Source organism: Lupinus angustifolius, chromosome LG17, assembly GCF_001865875.1.
Source record: "Lupinus angustifolius cultivar Tanjil chromosome LG17, LupAngTanjil_v1.0, whole genome shotgun sequence".
In the NCBI taxonomy this organism is placed as follows: Eukaryota; Viridiplantae; Streptophyta; class Magnoliopsida; order Fabales; family Fabaceae; genus Lupinus; species Lupinus angustifolius.
Genome location: NC_032025.1, coordinates 4,633,766 through 4,654,517, shown reverse-complemented (window position 1 = coordinate 4,654,517; position 20,752 = coordinate 4,633,766). Strand labels below are relative to the sequence as shown.

Sequence of the window (20,752 nt, the reverse complement as noted above, 5' to 3'; positions counted from 1 at the left end):
GTTATTTGTATTAGAAATAGGATTTCGTGATTTTGTTATATCTTTTAGTTTCGATTATTTTTTATATCCATAAGCTGATGTTATTCACACACGATTATGTGTTTTAAGCATGAATCTCGATTAACATTTTAATGGATAAATGAATAACGATCTCATCAATTCTTATAAGTTGTATTAAACCATACTTAAAGTTATTCAATATATATTCAAACTTAGATGAATTTTAGTTTATCCATTTCAATGAAATTAAACAAATATTTAATCAATTTGATTTTTCTTTTTTTTCCTCTAAAAATTGAAGTCAAAATGACAATAACAAATGAACATTTTTAAAATAATTTTTTCGGGAAATAATATTATAATCGAGTTTGAAAAAGCAAATCTCACCTTAATATATCTTAAAGATTTTACTTTCTCCAACTTTCTTATATGGTTTCTTCAATATTATTTCTCGAATAATTTTAAGGAAACAGTTTTTTTTACTTTTGGATAAATTTAATATTCATTCATATCTATATCTATAGAGTATAAGATCAAATTTATCAATTATTAAATAATTAGCGCTTAAATTTATGAGATTGATTTAATTTATCATTGATTTAGATGAATAATGTAATTTATCATTCCTACCTATGCGGAGTTATGATAAGATGGTAGAAGGTGCACAGTAAATGTATGACCCTCTTCCTCATCACCGTACATCAGAAGAACCGGTCCAATCTGAACTCTTCTGTTCGATGAAAATAGATCTATAAATTCAGAAGAAGACGAGTTTCAGTGTTACTGGGTTTGCCTCAATGTACCCAGAAACATGGAGTAGAAAGGAACACGATCACATATAGAGAGTTTGCTAGTTAGGGTTTCGAATTGAACTTACTTAGTCATTGCATTTCCACTGCTATTTGATTTTCCGGAGAAAACTCTTTCTACGATCACCCCTCATTTTGTTTTTATCCATTTTCCTATGAAGGTTCGATTTTTCAGACGAGAACTTTAGGATGTTGCGGTGATACGAAGAAAGTTTGATTCTTTTGAGTTTGGGGAATTACCAATTTTGACACAAAGCAAAGGTCTTTAGTCAAAAGTTTTCATCTTCTAAGAGATAGACTATGTTCGAGTCTTGCTTCTGTTGATTTTGCATTCAATGACTAAACATGACTGTCTTTGACTCCTTGTGATTGAAATTTGGGGTTATTGTTATATTTGGCGAGGAATTAAAAAAGAAATAAATTATTCTTTTCGAATTTGGATAATGATTTTTTTGTTCGCATTTCTGGGAGTATTTTATGTGTCTGAGTTATGGCGCTTTGATTAAAGTCAGATTAATGAAGTTAAGAAAATATCTTTCCTTTTTTTTTTGCTGACATTTAATTTTGGGTACGAGTCAATTAATCTAGACTGAGTTCTTCGGCTTTGCTAAATTGGGTTTGATTTTTCAGGAAACCTTGACAAATTCACTGCATCCGCTTTATTAAAGTTTTATTTGGATTTTATCAGTTATTGATATTATTGGGTTTGTGGGGTTGAATTTAATTATGCTCTGAGAATTTAATGGTTTTCAATTGATTTTTGTTTTATTAATGAAGGATCATTTCCTAATATAGTGGTTACTGCAACATGTAGGAACCACTGGCTATTGCATCTTCACTTGTGACTTTTCTCTCATTTCTGTCACATAAATCCTTGGCTTCTGAAAGTGCTTCATCACTCATTGCAACCCATTTAGCCTTGAAAGTTGAATCAGTGTACTGGAGCAAATTGGAACTATGGCAGTCTCTTTTACACGTCTGTCATGGTGGTTGTGGGGTAGCAAGGAGAAAAAGCCTATTGTTTCGAATAGCTCCCCTCCGAATTCATCATCTTCTGAACGTGGAAGAGAGACTGTGAAGTTCCCTTTGGTGAAGGGAACAAAGATAACTTCTCCATCTCACCGGAAGGTTAAGAGGAAATGGCAGAGCCGGGAAGAGAGGAGAATTGATAGAGAATTGGATGTTGTGTTGGTACCATCTGATGGTGGTGATTGTTTGTCTGGCTCTGAATCTGATGACTCAGATTGGTCTATTGGGTGGTTGGAGCCTCAAGGCTCTGATTTTCAGAGTGACGATGAGTCAGATAATAGTTTTGCTGTGCTTGTTCCTTGCTATAGACCTGGTTGCAAAGAGGTGGAGGGTTCAAATAATGAGCTTTTGAGTGCCATCAAGAACCTCCCTAATGCATTATCTCCTGGTAAGATTTAGAACCTGCTCTTGAAATGTATATAACCTGTTTTCCCTTATTTGTGTGTTGTTGATCTCTTTTAAACTCCTTGGCACTGTTTAACCTTTTTCATATTCTGGTTATTTAAGGATAACAATGTTTGATTACATTTTTATGTGTATTTTTATAAACTATGTTGAGCAAACTTATGAGTTGGTTTGGCCTTGCTTTTATCATTATCATTATCATCATGGCTAATTTATTTATGATTTTTTTATCTTGATTACTGATAATTAGCTATTACCATTTAGTAGTTGTAAGAGTAATGGTGACTAGGGATGCATCAGACAAAATCTCTCTTGTTTAGTGTGCTACAGGAATATTTTATAGCCTATGTGGGTTTTGGCTCCTCTTTTATTTTGTAATAGCTTTCTTGTCCGATTAGCAAAGAGAATGGTTATTTTTTGCTGTATTTTTCTATGTTTCAGGAGGTTTCCTGATCCATTGGCCCTCCTTTCCTGCACTTCTTTTTATGTCTAATGAGTTCTTATTTTATAATTTCGGTAGTGAATCAATTTGTATCTTCTGCCCCTGTTAAGCAGGATTTGCAGATCATTACTTAGACCCTACAATTCTATGTACAAATCTGTAGCAAGAAAAGTTAAGAATATTATAATATATATGTTATGTTAATAGATTTGTTAAGCAGAACACCTTTTATCTTTGTTATCTCTAAACTGTTATTGGTAACAACAACCTTGTGTTTCCAATTAAGCTGTTTTTACAAATCAAAACTTGGGAAAGTTGTCCTCTACATACTCATTAACAATAGTACAACTTTTGCTCTATAATTGTGTGAGAAATTAATGGAGTAAAAGCATTTATTCACACCACAAGTTTTCGGATGACTTGTTTGTGCATTTTCTGTGATATTTATGGCATTTTAAGAGACCAGAGATGTGTCATCAGTACTTATTGTTTGGTATACTGGTTGAATATGCAGTTGGCAAGAATTACATGGAACAATGGCTGGCTTCTCTTCAGAATTTTGAAGCGTAGGAAAGGAAAACATCAACTTCTGTGGCCCCACCTTTCTGACAAAACTTGTAGATGTAGAGGAGGCCAAAAAATCCAGGAGTCCATTATCCACTCAATGTATTTTTTGTATATAGAATCCTATTCTCCTCTTAGGATAAAAGCTTAAGTTGAAATGGAAATTTTCAGTCTAGAAAAATACTTTTATGGCCAATCACTACTGTGATACAAAAATATCGTGGATATGGAGTTAAAGTTGCATGAGCCATATTTTGAATGGGGTATTTCGTACTGGGCCTAGTCAGGTGTTTCCTAGCCCTTAATATTTGCAGAATAATTATACTTTTTTATCCTAACTTGTGAAGTTAGACATGTAAGATTTACACTTCAACACTGCCTTGCTTACTTACAAAGACATAAAAGTAAAACTTGATAGGTAACTCTCACTTGTTTTGAGGTTACCTAATCAATAAACCATTGCCAGAATGTGGCATTTGCTTCATTTTTAGACACAGAAATCTGCCAAACCGACATTCATAAACTATTTTGAGTATTTTCATAAACCCAAATAAGCTCTCCCTATATATACTATTACAAATGCCCGTCATGTACAACTGTGTTGAAGAATGTACTTTTTTCGGTTCAAACGAGTTGTCTTATAAAAACAAAACGGCCCTACTATCAGCATAATCCAATTCGTAAAGATTAAGGTTCAAAATAGACATAATAGTGATATTATCATCGTCATAATTAAACTGCTCCATTTCTGCTGCCATTTTTTATTGCTTTGTTCAGATCGTTCAATTCATACATTGAAATATATAATGGGTAGTTTCATCCACCACTCACAACATTGTACTACACGCTAAGCAACTTGCAGCATGCTTATCTCTCTTACTTTTCTCTCAAGCAAATAACATGCTTCGCGCGGAATCAAGTGCCAAAACCTGGTGCAATTCCACCATAACTAGTAACTTGCTAGCAACCCATATGCCTGCTGCCTATTATCAGAGGAAAAAACACAGCAAACAGGTTATGAAACTTCATCAAGAGATTACTGTTGTAGAAACCCACACATATTTACACACAGTACATTCGTTCCAGCTTTGCAATATAGTTTACAACACTACATAGTTGCACTCACATTGAGCAAGGTGTCCTAAGCAGGTAGTCATTTGGCATGTAGAAAAATAATTTCCAAAAATTGTAATAACTTCATTTGCCTTTTCTGGCATCTTGTGGGAACTGCACCCCCATGAGTCCAAGCAAATTGGAAGCAGGACCAGGAAGCCCTTGTTGGTTAGAAAAGGAATCAAGAAAGCTTTTCACTAAATTCACATCGACATCTACAGGTGAAAAATCTTCATCAATATCTGCTTCTGTTGCATTGGAAGTTCCCTGAAAGTGAATTCAGAAGCACAAAAAAAGTAAATACATCATCAGCTGCACTTCAGCGCTTCTGAAAGTTAGTTGAAAAGGATAGAAATTGAACTATTATTCATCAGTCTCATTCCTTGTGTCTGATCAAACTGTCCACATACTACCATTGGCTTTAACCCTTATTTAGTAAGGTTACCATATCGTTAATCATTAACTATTACTTCATGCTTTCCTCATGCAAACAAAAACTAAATACCTCATCCTTCTTAGCAATCTGTTCCTTAGCACGAACAAAACTTTTTTCAAGAGTAGATGCCTTCAGCTCTTCATTCATTGCATCGGAATAGGTCTGCATGAAAGTATCCTCTCCACCCTCATTATCCTTATCAGATTCAGCCATATCACTCTCATCAGAATTATCTACATAATCGTCAATAAAAATATAAGAATCGAAAAGAGTTACTATGAGGTTAAGAGGGGAGACACAAAATAGTAGACTGAACAAGTGATCGTCTATTTGGTTGAATTCCAGGAATTAATTCATTACTCCTTCAGTTCTATGCATACTAAAACCTAGATATCAGTTTCATATGGTTGGACTATCCTGTACAGTTCATAGAATGACTAACAATCCAGGTGATTTATAGGTCAGTAGTACATTGGGTAACAGCAAACTTGAAGAGATAATGGATTAGTAAGCACTTTCTAACCGAAATAAGGTAAACCAGAATTATTAAGCACTTATGAGTGAAAACTATATTAAAAACATATCCTCTGCATGGGACATCCCTGAAGAATTACTATTTTTAAGTAAATAAATATTCATGCCACAAATATTAGTACATAGCCAACCTCACCTAATGGACTTGGTTGTTGTTGTAAATAAATATTTATATTTAAAAGCAATAACCAAATATCAACAGTGTATCTAAAACCATAGTGTGATTGTGTGCCACAATTGATGTGCTTAAGATACAAAGAAGAAGCAACAATTTTACAAGACAATTTCATTTCTTTGCTACAGATAGCAGTTTGAACTTCTCTGGAAAGTAGAACTCCACAATCATATATTGAATGGAAACACAGTTAAGTTAAACAGTTTTTTCCCTATTTAATTCCATAAATGAAGGAGGTAAAGCAATTTATAAGCCCCCAATGATTATCACTTATTCCAAGCACAAGGGTAGTGGAGACGGAGGCTTTACTAGCATTACTCAAAAGCGGACAAAAAATGTATAGCCAGAACAGCCACAACAAAGCCTGGGTTGCACTTGTTCCAAAACATTGGATAGATGGTTGAAAAAGACAGACAAGAGCACCCTATTGTTCTACAACAAATGCATGTAATACTTTCACTGTTTGACAACAGTGAAAGAATTGCACTTCAGATGCTGCTCATCCTCCATCAAACCAAAGAGGGGAAGAAGAATGTTCGAGATTGCGCAAAAAGAGCACACAGCCAAAAGAGAGGTCAATCATTATGAATGGTGTGAACCAAATTGAGTGTACAAGCATGACATATCAGACAAACAGAAATGTACTACTGTAATGATGTAACATGAACCTTTCAAGACAAAACCTTCAGAAAAAAAATAAAGGCAAACAAAACAAGTTCAACATACAGAAATTTAGTAGAGGGTCTAAGTTTGTGAGTAAACTTTCTTAATTAACAGGGAACACTTTTTCACTATCTACGAAGTAAACATAAACACTAAAAGATCTTACCAAAGTCCAGGTCAGATGATGAGCCTTCTTCAACATCACCATTGTCAACTAAATCACCTGGAAGCTTCATTATTGATTCCACATCTCTAATAAATTGGTCTACATCAAGTTCCACCTCCTTATTCCTTTACAAGACGAGTGGCCAAGATAAAGAGATATAATGACAATCAGGTCATGCATCAAAATCACAAAGGTATATTATATTGAGTTTCACCCAAACGTGTATTTACCATGACAGTATCAGGAATAAATATCACTAACTAACATAGCGAATGGCACTTTGTATTAAAAAAAATAGCAACCTTATTCAAACATAACTTGTTAGGCTTATTAAAAGCCAAGTCCTGTTTGGATAAATAAATAGCTTACCTAAGTACTTATTTAAGCATTTTTTTTTTAAATTAGCAAGTGTATGGTTACGCTAACCTGTCTTCAGGAGCTTCAGCACCCTCAAAACTTGACAATTTTTGGACAAATGCTTGCATAGTTTTCGCTATATCCCCAGGATCAAACTCCCCAGCATTTGAACCAGATGATAGGCCAGTATCCTGATCCTCTTTTGCTTTTCCTTTCTTTTTGTGTTTTAAGTCATAAAGCTCCATCTCCTTTTGTCTCTCCATCAGAGCAGAGTTTAACTCTTCGTCTCCATTGTAAAGCCAGGAATCATCATCAGATGGAGGCAACTCCTGACACTTAAAATCATCCACCGAATGAGGTAAAGCAAGGATTTCATCTATGCGTCTCACAGGAGCACTCATCAAGTCACTGCAACAAATTTCAACCTTAGCAATGATAGAATAATAAGAACCAATATAAACTTGTGATCCAAAATCAAACAACACCATATAAAAGCATAGGGAGGTTAATCCACAATGCCTCATGCCCTCATTCAACTGAGACAAAAAATTTCACCAGCCTTGATTGACTTATTCTGTGTACAAAAAAACTCATCTATGTGTGTTTGCATTATAAGCGAAAAATCTTAATTCAATAATCAATAATATGTAGAATTGATTAGTGAGTTAATATGTTACATTATGATTGGATATTTTTGCTGAAAGGTCATTAATCTATTTCATTTGGGTAATGTACAAAAAATCGCATTTGTATACATTAATAATAGTCGTTTGGTAGTCACTTTGGCCGGGGGTGGTAAAAATAAGATTGGTTGCAACTTGCAAACAATCTAACAGTTTTCACTTTTCAAAATAACCTTGAAACATCTAGCTCCTCCAAAAATTGCTATTTTCCATATAAACCACATTTTCATAACTATATCAGGATTGCCAAACATGCCAGCTTAAACATGAATCGTCTTTTTTAATTGAACATACTAAAAATAAAACTAAGAGATGCATTTTCCTCTAAAAACTAATCAATTTTAAAAACCCGCTTATTTAAAAACAACAGGGTTCTTCCAAAACGAAATCCCATCAGCCTCGCTGAAATCAATGGTAAATCAAGAAGCGTCCTTTCAAGTGTTCTATCTATCAAAATGAGCCCTCATAAGTTTCACCAATGTTATATACATGTGAACAAAGATCACACTACCTGGCTCTGGAATGCAGAGAAGTGTTCCTATAATACTCCTCGGCATTATGTATCAACTTCTGATACTCATTAGAACCAGGAAGCAGCCCCTGAAAGTACCCACTACCCTCCAAGCTCTGCTTAAACTTCTCCCAAGTACTCCCTTTCCCTTCAGCCCCATCTCTTTTCCTCTGCTGATACATCATCTCCAACCCACAAGTTATCTTCATCCCCAACTCGGCCTCTTTATTCGCCTCCACCTCGCTTCTCATTGGCATCACCGGATACCCCTTAGGAGCCCGAAAGGCTTGCTGCACCAACTGTGCATACATCGCCCTCGACATCGTCACTGTAACAACCACCAATTCATCACCACCTTCACTCCCTTTCCTCAAAAATCTCTCCATATTCGCCGCGAATTTCATCGTGTCAACGTCCCTATCATAGAACCCTTCCACCGCGAGGGAAATTAAACACGGCTCGTGCTTTAAAACCATCGCCACTGACACCGGAACCCTAACCCTAACCCTCTGCATGTTAATTCTCGCTCGTTCGGGATATTCCGAGATCCGGTTCTTCACCGCACGCTGCACTGGTTCACTTGCCTTTGATTCAGAACTGGAATCAATGAGAAACTTGAGAGAATCGAGAAGGGTGGGGTTTGGGAGGCGAGTTTTGGGGACAATATGTAGATCACCGTTGCGGAGGAAGACACGGTGGGTGGAGGTGTCGGGATTGAGCCAGCGAGGGAGGTGAAGGGCGGCCTCGATGAGGAGGAACTCACCGTCGTTGTCCCAGAGGCGAACGGAGAGGGAAGGGAAGTGGCGGGAGATGTGGAAGAGTAGGAAGACGGAGAACCACTCATCGTCGAGGTTGTCGCCGAAGCGGAGGTGGCCGTGGAGGTGGGGGAGGGAGGGGGAGGAGCATGGGCAGGATGGGTTGGGGGGAGCGGAAGGGGAGAGGGTGAAGGGCTGGTGCTGCCAGATGTAGTCGGCGGTGAAGGGAGTTAGGGTTTGGAGGATTTGGAGGTGGAGGGATTGGAGGTCAGCGGTGGTTGTGGCGGTGAGGGAGTCGGTGTATAAGGCGTAGAAAACGGTGTCGTCTGGGATACGGGAGTGTTTGTGAGAAGGAGGAGAAAATGGGAATTCCATTGATGTCATTGTTGTTGTTGTCTTGCTCGTTTCTTCAAACTGAACCTCTCTTAAACCTCTTCAATGAGTCACATGTTTTATGGATGGAAAATAATATATCCTCGTATATCTTTCTAATTATCATTTTATTTATAATAAGATGATATATATTATAATAAAATATTTTATTTATTAGTGATTGATTTATAAATGACATATTTTCTCTTAAGTCTCTTTGCTCATTTATGAGAAATAATAGGTTGTCTAGCTATAATTATATGGGCTAGTGACATATTGGAATGAATTAATATAAAAATTTTAATATTGGAAAATTTTAAATGACTTCTAAATAAATAAAAATTGCATGTACCAATTGATATCCGAAAAATAAAATTGAGATCAATACTCAAAAATGGTAAAGGTGATTCAAAATAATTGTCATTAAAACTAGGTTATAAAAGTGCTAAAAAATACAAATTTAATATATATTTGATATTTTTGTGGACCACTCTCCAGTTTCCAAATTTTCAGAAACTAAATTGATCCATACAAAAAATTAAGAGAAAAGTAGGTCTTTACTCTAATGTGAATATTTCAACTTCAGTGTAAAAATCTAATGTGAGTAGTTTAACTTCAGTGTAAAAATGATAATACATTGCCTGTGAGAGCAAGCCCAAAATCTTAACTTGTGAAACAGCAACGATCTACAATAGGTCTATAAATGTATCAGGTGAGAACATGATCAGTTCGAATTGAATAATAGTGCTTTGAGAGAGTCTTATTAAGAGCCTCAAGTTGAATAATAGTACTTTGATAGCCCAAGAGTCCCATTATCCTATATGGCATATCATTCAAGAACAAACCTTTTTGTATGAGGCCCAATCTGTTATGCCTAAGCCATGTTCAGGTGTAAAAAAACACATTATTAGTCAAGCATAATCAGAATTAATTATTTTTCATTTTGTTATAATGAAATAGAAACTTCAAGAGAGGTCTACTCATCATGCCATGACTTACATCTCCTTGAAGATTCCACTACTTAATATAATATTCAAACGTTAATTTAATGTCAAAACTTTATTTGACTGATGATATTGATATCTTCTATTAAAATGAACATAAATACGTAAACACATCACACGTTACACCCTTAGTTCTTAGTAACGAATATAAAAAGTTTATAATTTTTCATCCCCTTCACCTTTTATAGACTAATGATACGGCTTAGTCATATCTATTATCCACATGTTAATGGCCTTGTTGAGTAAGCAACATGTGATGCTCCTCGGTTATCAAATATATGCCAAGTTAAATTACTAATACCATGTACAACTTGCTTCTCCCTATGAGGTTAAAAAACTTCTGCTTTGAATTCAAGTTAGAATTTGGGCATGTCACGTGCATGGTGGGATACCGCTTAAATTTTTATCATTTCATCAACCATGTTTCACACTAAAATTAATAGCGGGACTTATTTAAGAGGGGTTGGGATGTGTTCAAATAAGTTAATTAAAATCAACAAGGCGTTTATCTAGTGGAAGACGTTTATCTAGTCGTGTAGGCCTCGTTATATTCCATAACGATTAAAAGTTTAATCCTTATGAATAATATTTATTGAGAGAGAAAAACACACATTATAAAATAAGTTAGTTTCTTATCAAAAAAATAGGAAGATATCTTTCATAATATAAAAAAAGAATTGATTAAAAAGGTAAACAAGGGAATACTAAATAATACATAGTTGAGCATTAAAAGCATGATTATGTTACTGCATGTCGGGACAAGGAGTGCACGTGCGTAGCCGAAATCAACGTTTGATGCATGTTTTTTTAAATAAAAGAAAGGATGCGGTGCACGTGCATACCAGTCAATGGTCAAAAGCCAGGGCTTAAGCTTTATAGAAAGAAAATGAGAACGATAATCAAGTATCCTTCATCCTAGTTCCTATCTAAGAAGCTAGTACTCCTTCATCAACACCGTTTAACAACTTTAATCACATCCCTATCATGATCATGTTCTTCAATAATATAATTACGTGATATGAAGAATAAAGTTGGGTGTAGTACGAAAAGTAATATTATTATTTCAGATTTTTTTGTCTGTTTTAGAGATTTTCACATCTTTTTACACGATACTAATTTATTTAGGTATGATAGATGGTTAAACAATGTTCACAAGCAATGTCAATTTTAAGCCTTTTTTTATGTTTTCATAAAAATATATCCAAAGTCCAGTGAATATAGATCTTGTCATGCCTAATTCCGTATAAATAAATGATAACGAATTGGTGTAGTAATATAAAATTTTATTAGATCCATATGTGATCAAAATGTTAAGAATTCGATTATTGATAATAATATTTGTTGGGGAGCAGCTACCACTAGAAAATGGATTAATTACTTACCTAAAAGTTAAGAAATACTTTTCATAGTACCAAAAAAAATTATAAATAAATGTTAAGGTTTTGAATATGAAAGTATTTATCAATATTGGAATGTATGGATCATTTTAATTGGTATCCAATTGGTATTAAAATTAGTAATAGTTAAAAGGTAAAAAAATGAACAAAAACAATTATAATACGATTTTAAGACATTTTAGGGATCAACTATCTAGTCAGAATAGGAAATTGAGCTAATTCATAGCTAGCCGTTGATTCAAAGTCAAAATTTTACTCTCATTAATTTTAAAATTTGATGAAGAGATAACTTAACAGAATTGAAAATCGGATCATTCCTAAATAATTAGATCGTCCAAATTGTAGCAAAATACACTCTAAACTTTCCAACATTTCCTATGTTTCATCATGCCCATATCAGTTGAAAAGTGATGGATTGGAGAAGCAATACTAATGTCTATCCATTTGTGGCCAGACTGAATAGATGAGATTGCACATTGACAATGGATTCAAGATGTTGGTTACAGAATGTACATAAAAGTTAGTCATGATTTTGGAATAACTATTCCATAAAACTTTCTCTTTTTCATGGGAACTATTGGACAAAAACAATCGACTAAATTATGTTGTGTTTTATTTGTTTGTACTTTCTAGCTTCGTACCGTGGATTGTGTTCGTGTTCTATACTACCGTAATGTGAATATATTATGGACGCTTCATATTTCATTTTAAGAATTGATAGATGATGTGTAAAAATAATATTAATACCATGACTTTGTTAGATAACACACCACAAATTTTGAAATAAAATTTTCTAAAAATATAATATGAGAGTTATACTGAAACTCATGAGTTTTAATTTAATTATATCATCATTCATTTTATTTAAAACATCACACTTATTATATATTATAAGTAAGTGCCATTGTATTTAGTTCACTAGATAAGTATATAGTTTAATATATATTAGTTTGAAGTGATTTGTGCATGTATAAAAATAGATGAATTACTTGGTACAGTTTTATTAAATCTCAAAGCTGTCATTGAATTTCCTCTGATATTAATAAGCTAATAATGAGTGTTAATGTTATAGTGTTCATTTAGTATTTAATTGAATATTTCATTCAACTATTAATATGGAATATTTTATTAAAAACGATAAAAAATGGTTGTCATTATATTCTTTTTTTCCTTTTCGCTTCTGTTTTCTTTTCTTTGCAGTACAAAAGTAATTATATACGAAAATGTTGCTGGTTTAATTTTTCGCTTTTGGTACTTTTTCCTTTTTCTCTTTCTTCATTCCCTAACATCTAAATACAGCTAAGGATCGAGCTTCAAGTTACACAAGTAAGTAAATATTGCATATTAGATTTGGTTGTGGATTGTTTTGAAGACGTATACGTAAGACTTTATAGCGTGCTTCTATAGTCTAAGACAAAACCCAAAGTTTTGTTTTCATTATCTTTTTTTATATTTTCTAATATTCTAAAAACTGGAGAAACTAATGATTGATTTGATGGGTCAAACTGGAAACTAACTATTTCTCCATTTAATTTTTTCTTAGTCTATCTATGATTTGATAATTGTTTACTAAAAACGAAGTGATTGAATTCATATTGTCAGAATCTTGCCAATTCAATATTTCCAATCCCATTCTTAAAATGTTGTTATCTTTTATTAAATAATAAAGGTAACAGCTACAATTAAAACAAACTTCAAATAAAATTGATATCATGACATAAAACACAGAACCACATTTTCATTTTAATACAATCAAGTAATCAACCAAACATGAACAAACATTTAAATATAAGAATGATTGTGCTTAAATTGTATCTCCATTCATCTCTTTCAATCAAATTTTTACACATACTAATTTTAGGATAAATGATCCCCAATCATCTCTTTCAATCAATTTTTTACACATAGTAAAAAATAACATACAATTTAAAATTTGTTTTTTACTATTTCATTTTTTTTATAGATGTTAAAATCTAATTGAATAAAACATGATTGAAGATACATTTGGCCTTTGTTTGTTTGAGGTAAATTAGAGTAGAGAGAAAATTGTGAGACAGAATGAAGAGAAAAATAGTCTTTCTCCCCTTTGATTGGGAAGAGAGAAAGAGAGAAGAGAAGGAAAAGTGAGTATGACCCACCATACATTTTTTCTCTCATACTTTGAAGAAAGTGAAGAGAGAGTCAATTTTTTGGTTAAAATGTCAAAAATGCCTTCTTTTTTTTTAATTTTCTCTACTTATTAGTTTTAAATAATACTAATATACATAAGTTTCTTTTGAATATAAAAGATATCAATTAAAAAAGTTAATTAATATTATAATTTAAAATTATAACATTTATTTTTAATTAATAATAAAATAACAATTTTTTTCTCTTTTCTTTATTTTAGGGATATTTTTGTCATTTGAACCATAACACTATTTCTTTATTCTCATCTTCTACTCAACTAAAACAGAAGAGAAAAAGAAGAAAATATTTATTTATATTCATTCACTCTCATTCTTCTCTTATACCAAACATCACAAAAATTTACTTTATTTCTCATCTCTTTCTTTCTTACTCTTTTCTCTCTTCTTATTTTCTCTTGTCAACCAAGCATTAGAGACATTAACTTATTTTAAATATTGGTGTAAAGCATGTATAATTAATTTGCACATTCTTTTTGTCTAGCTTGCACCACGTGTGATATCACATGCAGTTTCGAAAGGATAGACAAGAGCAAGCAAAGTTTTTAGTCACCATATTTGCAACTTGCACAAGTTGCTATGTCAAGAGAATCAATAAAGATCATTATGAAAGCTTACAAAACTATTGTGAAGCGTGCACATGTATCTCCAGTCATGTTTTATATTCTCCAACAAATTGTGGTATTATTGATTTGTGCCTACGTTTGGAAAGTTGAAGGTATAATTCAATAACGTACTCCTGCATCAAAAATAATTGACGAATGAAAATTTGATAGCTTTCTTTAGCATAATTATGATGTATGGTAAGGCTTATGATATACTATAAACCATTTCCAATACTAGATATGGAAGTTTTGTTTTTGTTAGGGTAAAAATATCTTCTTATTGAAAATAAAAAAGTATTATTACATTTTATTTTTCTTTAGTTTTTTCTATATCATCATTTCATTCTTCTCTACTAGAGAGAATCTTGGTTGGTATAATGCCTAGGTATAGAGTTTATTAATAGAATTACTAAAGGCTTTATGCTTTAACTCATAGGAGGAGCTAGGTGACTGGTGGCATAGGGTTGATAATTGGTGGGTACTATAGTATTGCATGAAAGTCTTCATATGTAAATTTTGTTTGGAAATTAGTTTCCATTTTTAAATTGATACAACTCAAGAAAATATTATTTAATATGGTAAAGAATTTCGTAAATTAAGTAAGTATCACAACCTTGATTATATATTTAATTTAGAAATGAGCGTTGCTTAGTATAAAATTCAATTTCTAGCGCTTGATTAATGTAAGAAATGAACGTTCTTTGAATTAATGATGTTTGCATCTCAAAGAAATAATTTAAGCTTTTCTAAACGAAAAAGAAAAAGTTCCATTGCCGGGAATCGAACCCGGGTCTCCTGGGTGAAAGCCAGATATCCTAACCGCTGGACGACAATGGAGATGTGTTAAATTATTAAAACTTAAATTATATCAAAGAGCAACATAGTAGCACATGCTTCAAAGCTTCAACAAGTGATTAGTGTATATAGTCCGGACTTATCTCACTGTTATTGGAAATTAGATACTATATTTTGGGTTGAGTCTTGGTTGGAAATTGGATTTAGTCTAATTTTATGACAAATTTGAATTATGCTTCACCCATCTCAATTTGTCTTTATCATTCTTTTATATTCTTTTAAACATTATGGAATTTTAAGTGTTACAATATTATAAATATGACAATAAAGGATTTATGATACACATAACAATATAATGTGACAATGACAATAAATAAGATACTTTATTTTGGGATAAGAATGACTGAAAATAAAAAATAGGAAACAAATAAAAAATAAATAGTAAATTACATTTACACTTCTTGAGTTTTAGTGAAATATTATTCCTCATTTTTCTATACCTACACAAGCCCCTAATTTTTATACTTTCATTACACTGATCACCCTGTATGAGAAATAAGTATAATCTTTAAACAAAAAATATGATAAATGCAATTAAGTTAAACAAAATATGGTATATTGTGGAGACAAATCCAAATAATATACAAATCAATGTATCTTTATTATTTTTAGTTACAAAATGCATCAACAATTATAAAGAGATATTGTTTAAATCGCTCTTATACTATATCGTAACAAACCAAAAATAATAAAGAGGTATTGACTTTGAACGTGTCTCCACAATATATCATATTTTGTTTAACTAAATTGCATTTATTCACATTTTTTGTTTAAAATATTACACTTATTTCACATGTAGGAGTGTTCAGTGTAATGAAAGTAAAAAAACTAAGGGTTTGTGTAGGTGTAAAAAAGTGATAGGTAGTTTGTATAAATTGACTAAAACTCAAGGGATATCAGTGTAATTTACTATAAAAAAATGATTGACGGATGCACACAACAATATAATTCACTTTTGGCATTTCATTGAATATAATGTAAGCCAAGAGAAAGAAACTTAGCTGAACGTAAGCCAAGTATAATCACATTATTGGAACGGAATAAATTTAGTGTATAACAGACATTTCTTTATACATATGAAAATTTTGGTTGGAAGAGTGGATGAGGAAAAATCGAATGAGATGAATAAATTTGGTAGAAGTTATAAACTTATTCTATTCTTCATTGCCATATAGAAATGAGATTAATGTAATTTTAAGACTCCTATAAATACAAATTAAACCTGTAGAAATAATAAATTGTAAAAAGGCATAATAAAAAATGACAAATTATTCCATGTTAGTATGTATTTGCTTTATAGATTATTATAAAAGTATAGATATAAATATTGTAGATTGGTCTGTCTAATTTGAGGAAAAAAAATATCATTACTTTTCTAAGTTCGTGTACAATTAGTTTGTATACAATTGAACACCCACAAATACTTGCATATGTATCATTTGGCCCTCCATGTACGCGTATGGTGTGTCTATGCACTGCTCATCTTGTGCACAAAGGAGGTGATAAACATGCACATATTTGATACTTGAGATTAAAAGTTTGTAGAATGAGTAACAATGTAAGATCGAAGTCGAAGCCTGCAATATTTGATCACACATAAACTATATCTCAATTGTATTTGTTTGCTTTCTCCCTCTTCAGTTCTTGTGATAAATTTCTCATTATAGAATTACATTACAAAGTTCAAAATAATTGTTATTAAATATTAATTAAAGGGTATATTAGAGAATTACAGATAATATAACGATACGTTGTATATAGTTTAAGTCACACTAAAGTATGAGATTCCATCTAATCCCTCAATTTGTTTATTTAAAAAAACTGCTATTGGAAGTTCTTATTTAAACGCTTAATTGATTGTATTTTGAGAGATCAATTTTTCATCTTTTGAACTGATGATTTTGATTACAATTGATTTTAAGTGGAAATAAATCATGTTGGAATATTGTATTCTAAAATCAAGTTTGGTAGGGAGATTTAGTGTAAAAATTTCACTAAACACAAAATCTAATACTTCTCATTATCTAAAATTTTAGAGGCTGCAAAATGATTTATGTAAAATAACCAATCATGTTGACATATATTCCAAATCATGCTTATCTCTTCAAAAGTGATTATGGGGACTCATAAAAAACCAAACACATTGAGTGGTTTTGTGCCATATTGAGTGGCTTTGTGATTAGCCAAAATTTACACAATAGATTTAATTGAAAATTAAAAAAATTGTTTTTTGACCAATGTTACACATTATATCCCAAAACTAACTCCTCTAACATTCTTACATGACATATTGAGTGGGTTTTTAGATGGACCAATTTAAAAACTATAAAAAGTGCGTGCTATATTATTAAAAGCTTGAAAATCTCATTAAATGAACCAATTTAAAATACATGACATATTGAGTGCTTTTTAAGATGAACCAATTTCCATTTAAAAACTACAGCAAAGTGCGTGTTTATTTATTATAAAATCTTTAAAATCTCATTAAGTGCTTTAGGAATCTTGAGTAAGGCAATTTATGTTGACAATTAAATAATTACTTACGCATTCTTCAATCATACCTACCACATATAAGAAAATAATATAAAAATGATTAAAAATGTTTCATCCTTGAAATCAGTAAAACTTTATAATTAATCACTATACATACCTAGATGAAAAATTGATCTCGCACCTAGGAGGCTAGGAGCCTAGGAGTATGTTTGCTTGAGTTTTTTTCAAATCACATTTTGCTTCTCGGATTGTCTTTGTACAGAATATTTAAGATTTTATCAGCTTATAAAACAATATATTTTTCATATGCTTATTTTTTTCACTATAGTATTTTATTTTCATTTTATCCTTCATAAATGAACCACTGAATAAAAATTATTAATTTATGCAAACAATAACATATAATCAAATATAACAACTCATAATTATAATCTATTTTATGTGTTCTTATATATAAGTTTCTCCTAAAGTTGTAAGATATAACATATGAGCTTTTAGACTTAAATCCTTGGAAGTGTACCATTTACCCCCTAACAAACATATACGTTTACAAATATTGGATTTATACCATAAACAATGTTTTATGGACACCAAAATTTCAATACTAATTAATATAGTGTTTAATAATTTTTCATGGAACTGAAGAGAACATTTATACAGAGAGGATAAAAATATGTGAAGCACAAACATAAATATGTACAATTTCAACAATTAAGTGCAGAAATAATAGAGTTGATGTGATAAGATATATTGGTATAATGGAAAAAGCGAATACCAGGGTTTGAACTTTGAACGAATCCCACCTCTCAATAAATCCATTATTATTATTCTTGTTTAAGTTCTGATCAGGCATACGCTCGTGCAACCAGATATTATATAATGAACCGATTCATACGCCTTATATATAAATCACTTCCATCGATAACATAAATTTATTGACTGTATGCATTGATCTGGTTGTAAATTAAGAGGGGCGGTTTACGGTTGAGTTGACTCATAATCACATCAACCATAGTAAATATTAAAGACAAAAAAAAATTATATTTTATTATTGTATCACTCATCAAGAAATGATGAATAATATGACTATATATAAATATTTACATTAATAATACATAATTATTAAAAGATAAAATAACGTGTCAACAATATACACAATGCAATTATTTTGAAGTTAAATTATATTAGTTTTTTGGTATTTTTTTTTGGGCACATAGATTGTATTAGTTTAAGTTTAAAGAATGTTAAGTTTGGAATAACATTGGATGCTTGCAAGAAATGAAGATGATGCGTAGGTGCTTATATAGATGTGGTGAAACACAGAGGATGATGCGTATTCGTCGCCACTGCTTAATGCACTCATGTTTCCCGGGTCGATTTGATTTTTATCTTAAAAGTGGCACACACCATCCATAATAATAGTGTAATCGAATTAACTTGGTCTTATGCTATAGCTAGAGAGGGTCATGAACATGAATGTAGCAAATAACTAATCCCCGTTTTTTCGGCCACTGGTCTAGCACAGTGTGCATTGCACTTTGATTTTTAATTTGTGCACAGAAACTTGATGTTGCCATTTCTTCGGAGCCAGCAGGCAAAAAGGGTGTTTCGTGCTGTGCCTAGGGAGCAATGTATTGGCCTCTCATCTCATCGGTTACTCCACTTCTAGTTTTCATGTTTGACTACAACGGTTAGTATATTATTAATGTATGCATACATAATTACCCACTTGACTATTTTATGTATTGTTTATTAAATTGATTAATTATGCTGGTGGTGGCATTATGGTAAATAAGAAGGAAGGGAGGAGTTTCAGTGGGTTTTTAAGATCCTATGATATGATACGCATTTCGTGTTTGGACTACTTTTTAGCTTTTTGTTTGATTAAATGGGTAGTCACCATCCTATCATCATATTCTTCCTACCCTTCATTTTCTATCAAGTCCCCTCACGGAGGTGGATAAAAGACATTTATTATACGGTTGAAGATGATAATTGAGATTAGGGCGGGCGGGAAACAAGTCAAAATTAGGGATAGCAAAAAAACTCAATCTGTAGGTACCCATAGAAATATACGTAATAGGTACCCGTAATAATAGTTTATGGGCGGGAGTGAGTTTTGTGATACCCGCTATGTAAGTACCCGCAAATTTTTATATTTAATTTTTAGTTAAATTTTTATATTATTTATTATTATTTTAAGATTATATATCATATACTTTATTATTATTTCATAGTAAATTACACATATTGGATTATGATCATAAATTTATCCTATAAATATCATATTATTGATGTAACATTTTTTTACATATTAATTATTAAAAATTATATAAATATAAATTAAAACTAAAAACTGGTTGGGTACCCGCAAATACTCGCTACACACAAATATTACGAGTTTGGACACGGGAAAACACTACTTGCACTTGTTGCCATCCCTAATCAGAGCTCAATTCAGTTTAGTTCGATAAGAATTTGCTTAGCTCAAAACTCGACTAGAATTCAATATAAGTTATTTTGTCAATTTGAGTTCGGTTTGATTAAAGTTTACGAAATATTTGGTTCAGCTCAAATTGGTTCATTTGGACAACTTAAATAATTATTTCATTTTTAAAAATATTGCACAATAATATATATATATATATATCAAATTATTTATGAATTTAACGAGTCGAATTATATTTAACTCATTTATTTTACAAGCTCAATTTTCAGATCAATTCAACTCATTTAGTTCATTAACTAAATTTATCAATTAAATAACAAATTAAATTTTGAACAAATACCAAATTGATTCGATTTATTACAAACTCTAACTAATAGCAACAATATTTCTTTTATGATCAAAAACTAAATTGAATACTAAGGCTCAAAGCTCTCACAACTATCTCAATTGGAGGGCAAATTAATCATATATATACCTACAACTTCAAATGGTACATGTAGCTTAAAAAAATAAAAAGATATTAATTCTCAGTATTTCAAAAAGTTCATATGTAATTAATATAAATCCAATAAAATAAAAAAAACTCGCACACACACATCTATTGAATATTAGACAATATATAATTATAAAATATTATTATTATTGTATTTAATTTAATTTTTTTTGCATTTTACCATTTAACTAATCTTAAAGTTAATATTCATTTTAGACTGTCATGTTTTTCGTTCTTACTATTTTGAAGATTGTTT

General features: G+C 31.6%; 2 protein-coding genes and 1 non-coding gene across 4 annotated transcripts; 1 reads left to right on the top strand and 2 right to left on the bottom strand.

The window, feature by feature from the left end:
* LOC109331571 lies at window positions 646-3,616 on the top strand. The gene is made up of 2 exons (XM_019566156.1): window positions 646-2,226; window positions 3,200-3,616. Exons 1-2 carry the CDS (start codon window positions 1,767-1,769, stop codon window positions 3,253-3,255), a joined length of 516 nt encoding a protein of 171 aa, XP_019421701.1. The 5' UTR covers window positions 646-1,766; the 3' UTR covers window positions 3,256-3,616.
* On the bottom strand, window positions 3,872-9,088 carry LOC109331570 (protein ecdysoneless homolog). Of its 2 annotated transcripts, XR_002105812.1 has the most exons (6): window positions 7,888-9,088; window positions 6,763-7,101; window positions 6,337-6,461; window positions 4,868-5,031; window positions 4,376-4,629; window positions 3,872-4,232 (listed from the first exon to the last, which is right to left on the bottom strand). XR_002105812.1 is itself a non-coding variant. In XM_019566154.1 (5 exons), exons 1-5 carry the CDS (start codon window positions 9,024-9,026, stop codon window positions 4,447-4,449), a joined length of 1,950 nt encoding a protein of 649 aa, XP_019421699.1. In that variant the 5' UTR covers window positions 9,027-9,088; the 3' UTR covers window positions 3,872-4,446. The 2 variants fall into 2 exon arrangements, 1 of the variants encoding a protein (XP_019421699.1); XM_019566154.1 differs by having other exon boundaries at window positions 3,872-4,629.
* On the bottom strand, window positions 14,972-15,043 carry TRNAE-UUC. Its single transcript has one exon. It is a non-coding gene; the product is annotated as a tRNA-Glu (tRNA).

Bases quoted from the DNA above. Each gene is read 5' to 3' on its own strand.
- LOC109331571 (XM_019566156.1), top strand. From the start codon at position 1,767: ATGGCAGTCTCTTTTACACGTCTGTCATGGTGGTTGTGGGGTAGCAAG. The intron at 2,227-3,199 runs GTAAGATTTAGA...TTGAATATGCAG, and splicing joins CCCTAATGCATTATCTCCTG to TTGGCAAGAATTACATGGAA.
- LOC109331570 (XM_019566154.1), bottom strand. From the start codon at position 9,026: ATGACATCAATGGAATTCCCATTTTCTCCTCCTTCTCACAAACACTCC. The intron at 7,102-7,887 runs GTAGTGTGATCT...AATTTGTTGCAG, and splicing joins TCTCTGCATTCCAGAGCCAG to TGACTTGATGAGTGCTCCTG. The intron at 5,032-6,336 runs GTAAGATCTTTT...ACGATTATGTAG, and splicing joins ATCATCTGACCTGGACTTTG to ATAATTCTGATGAGAGTGAT.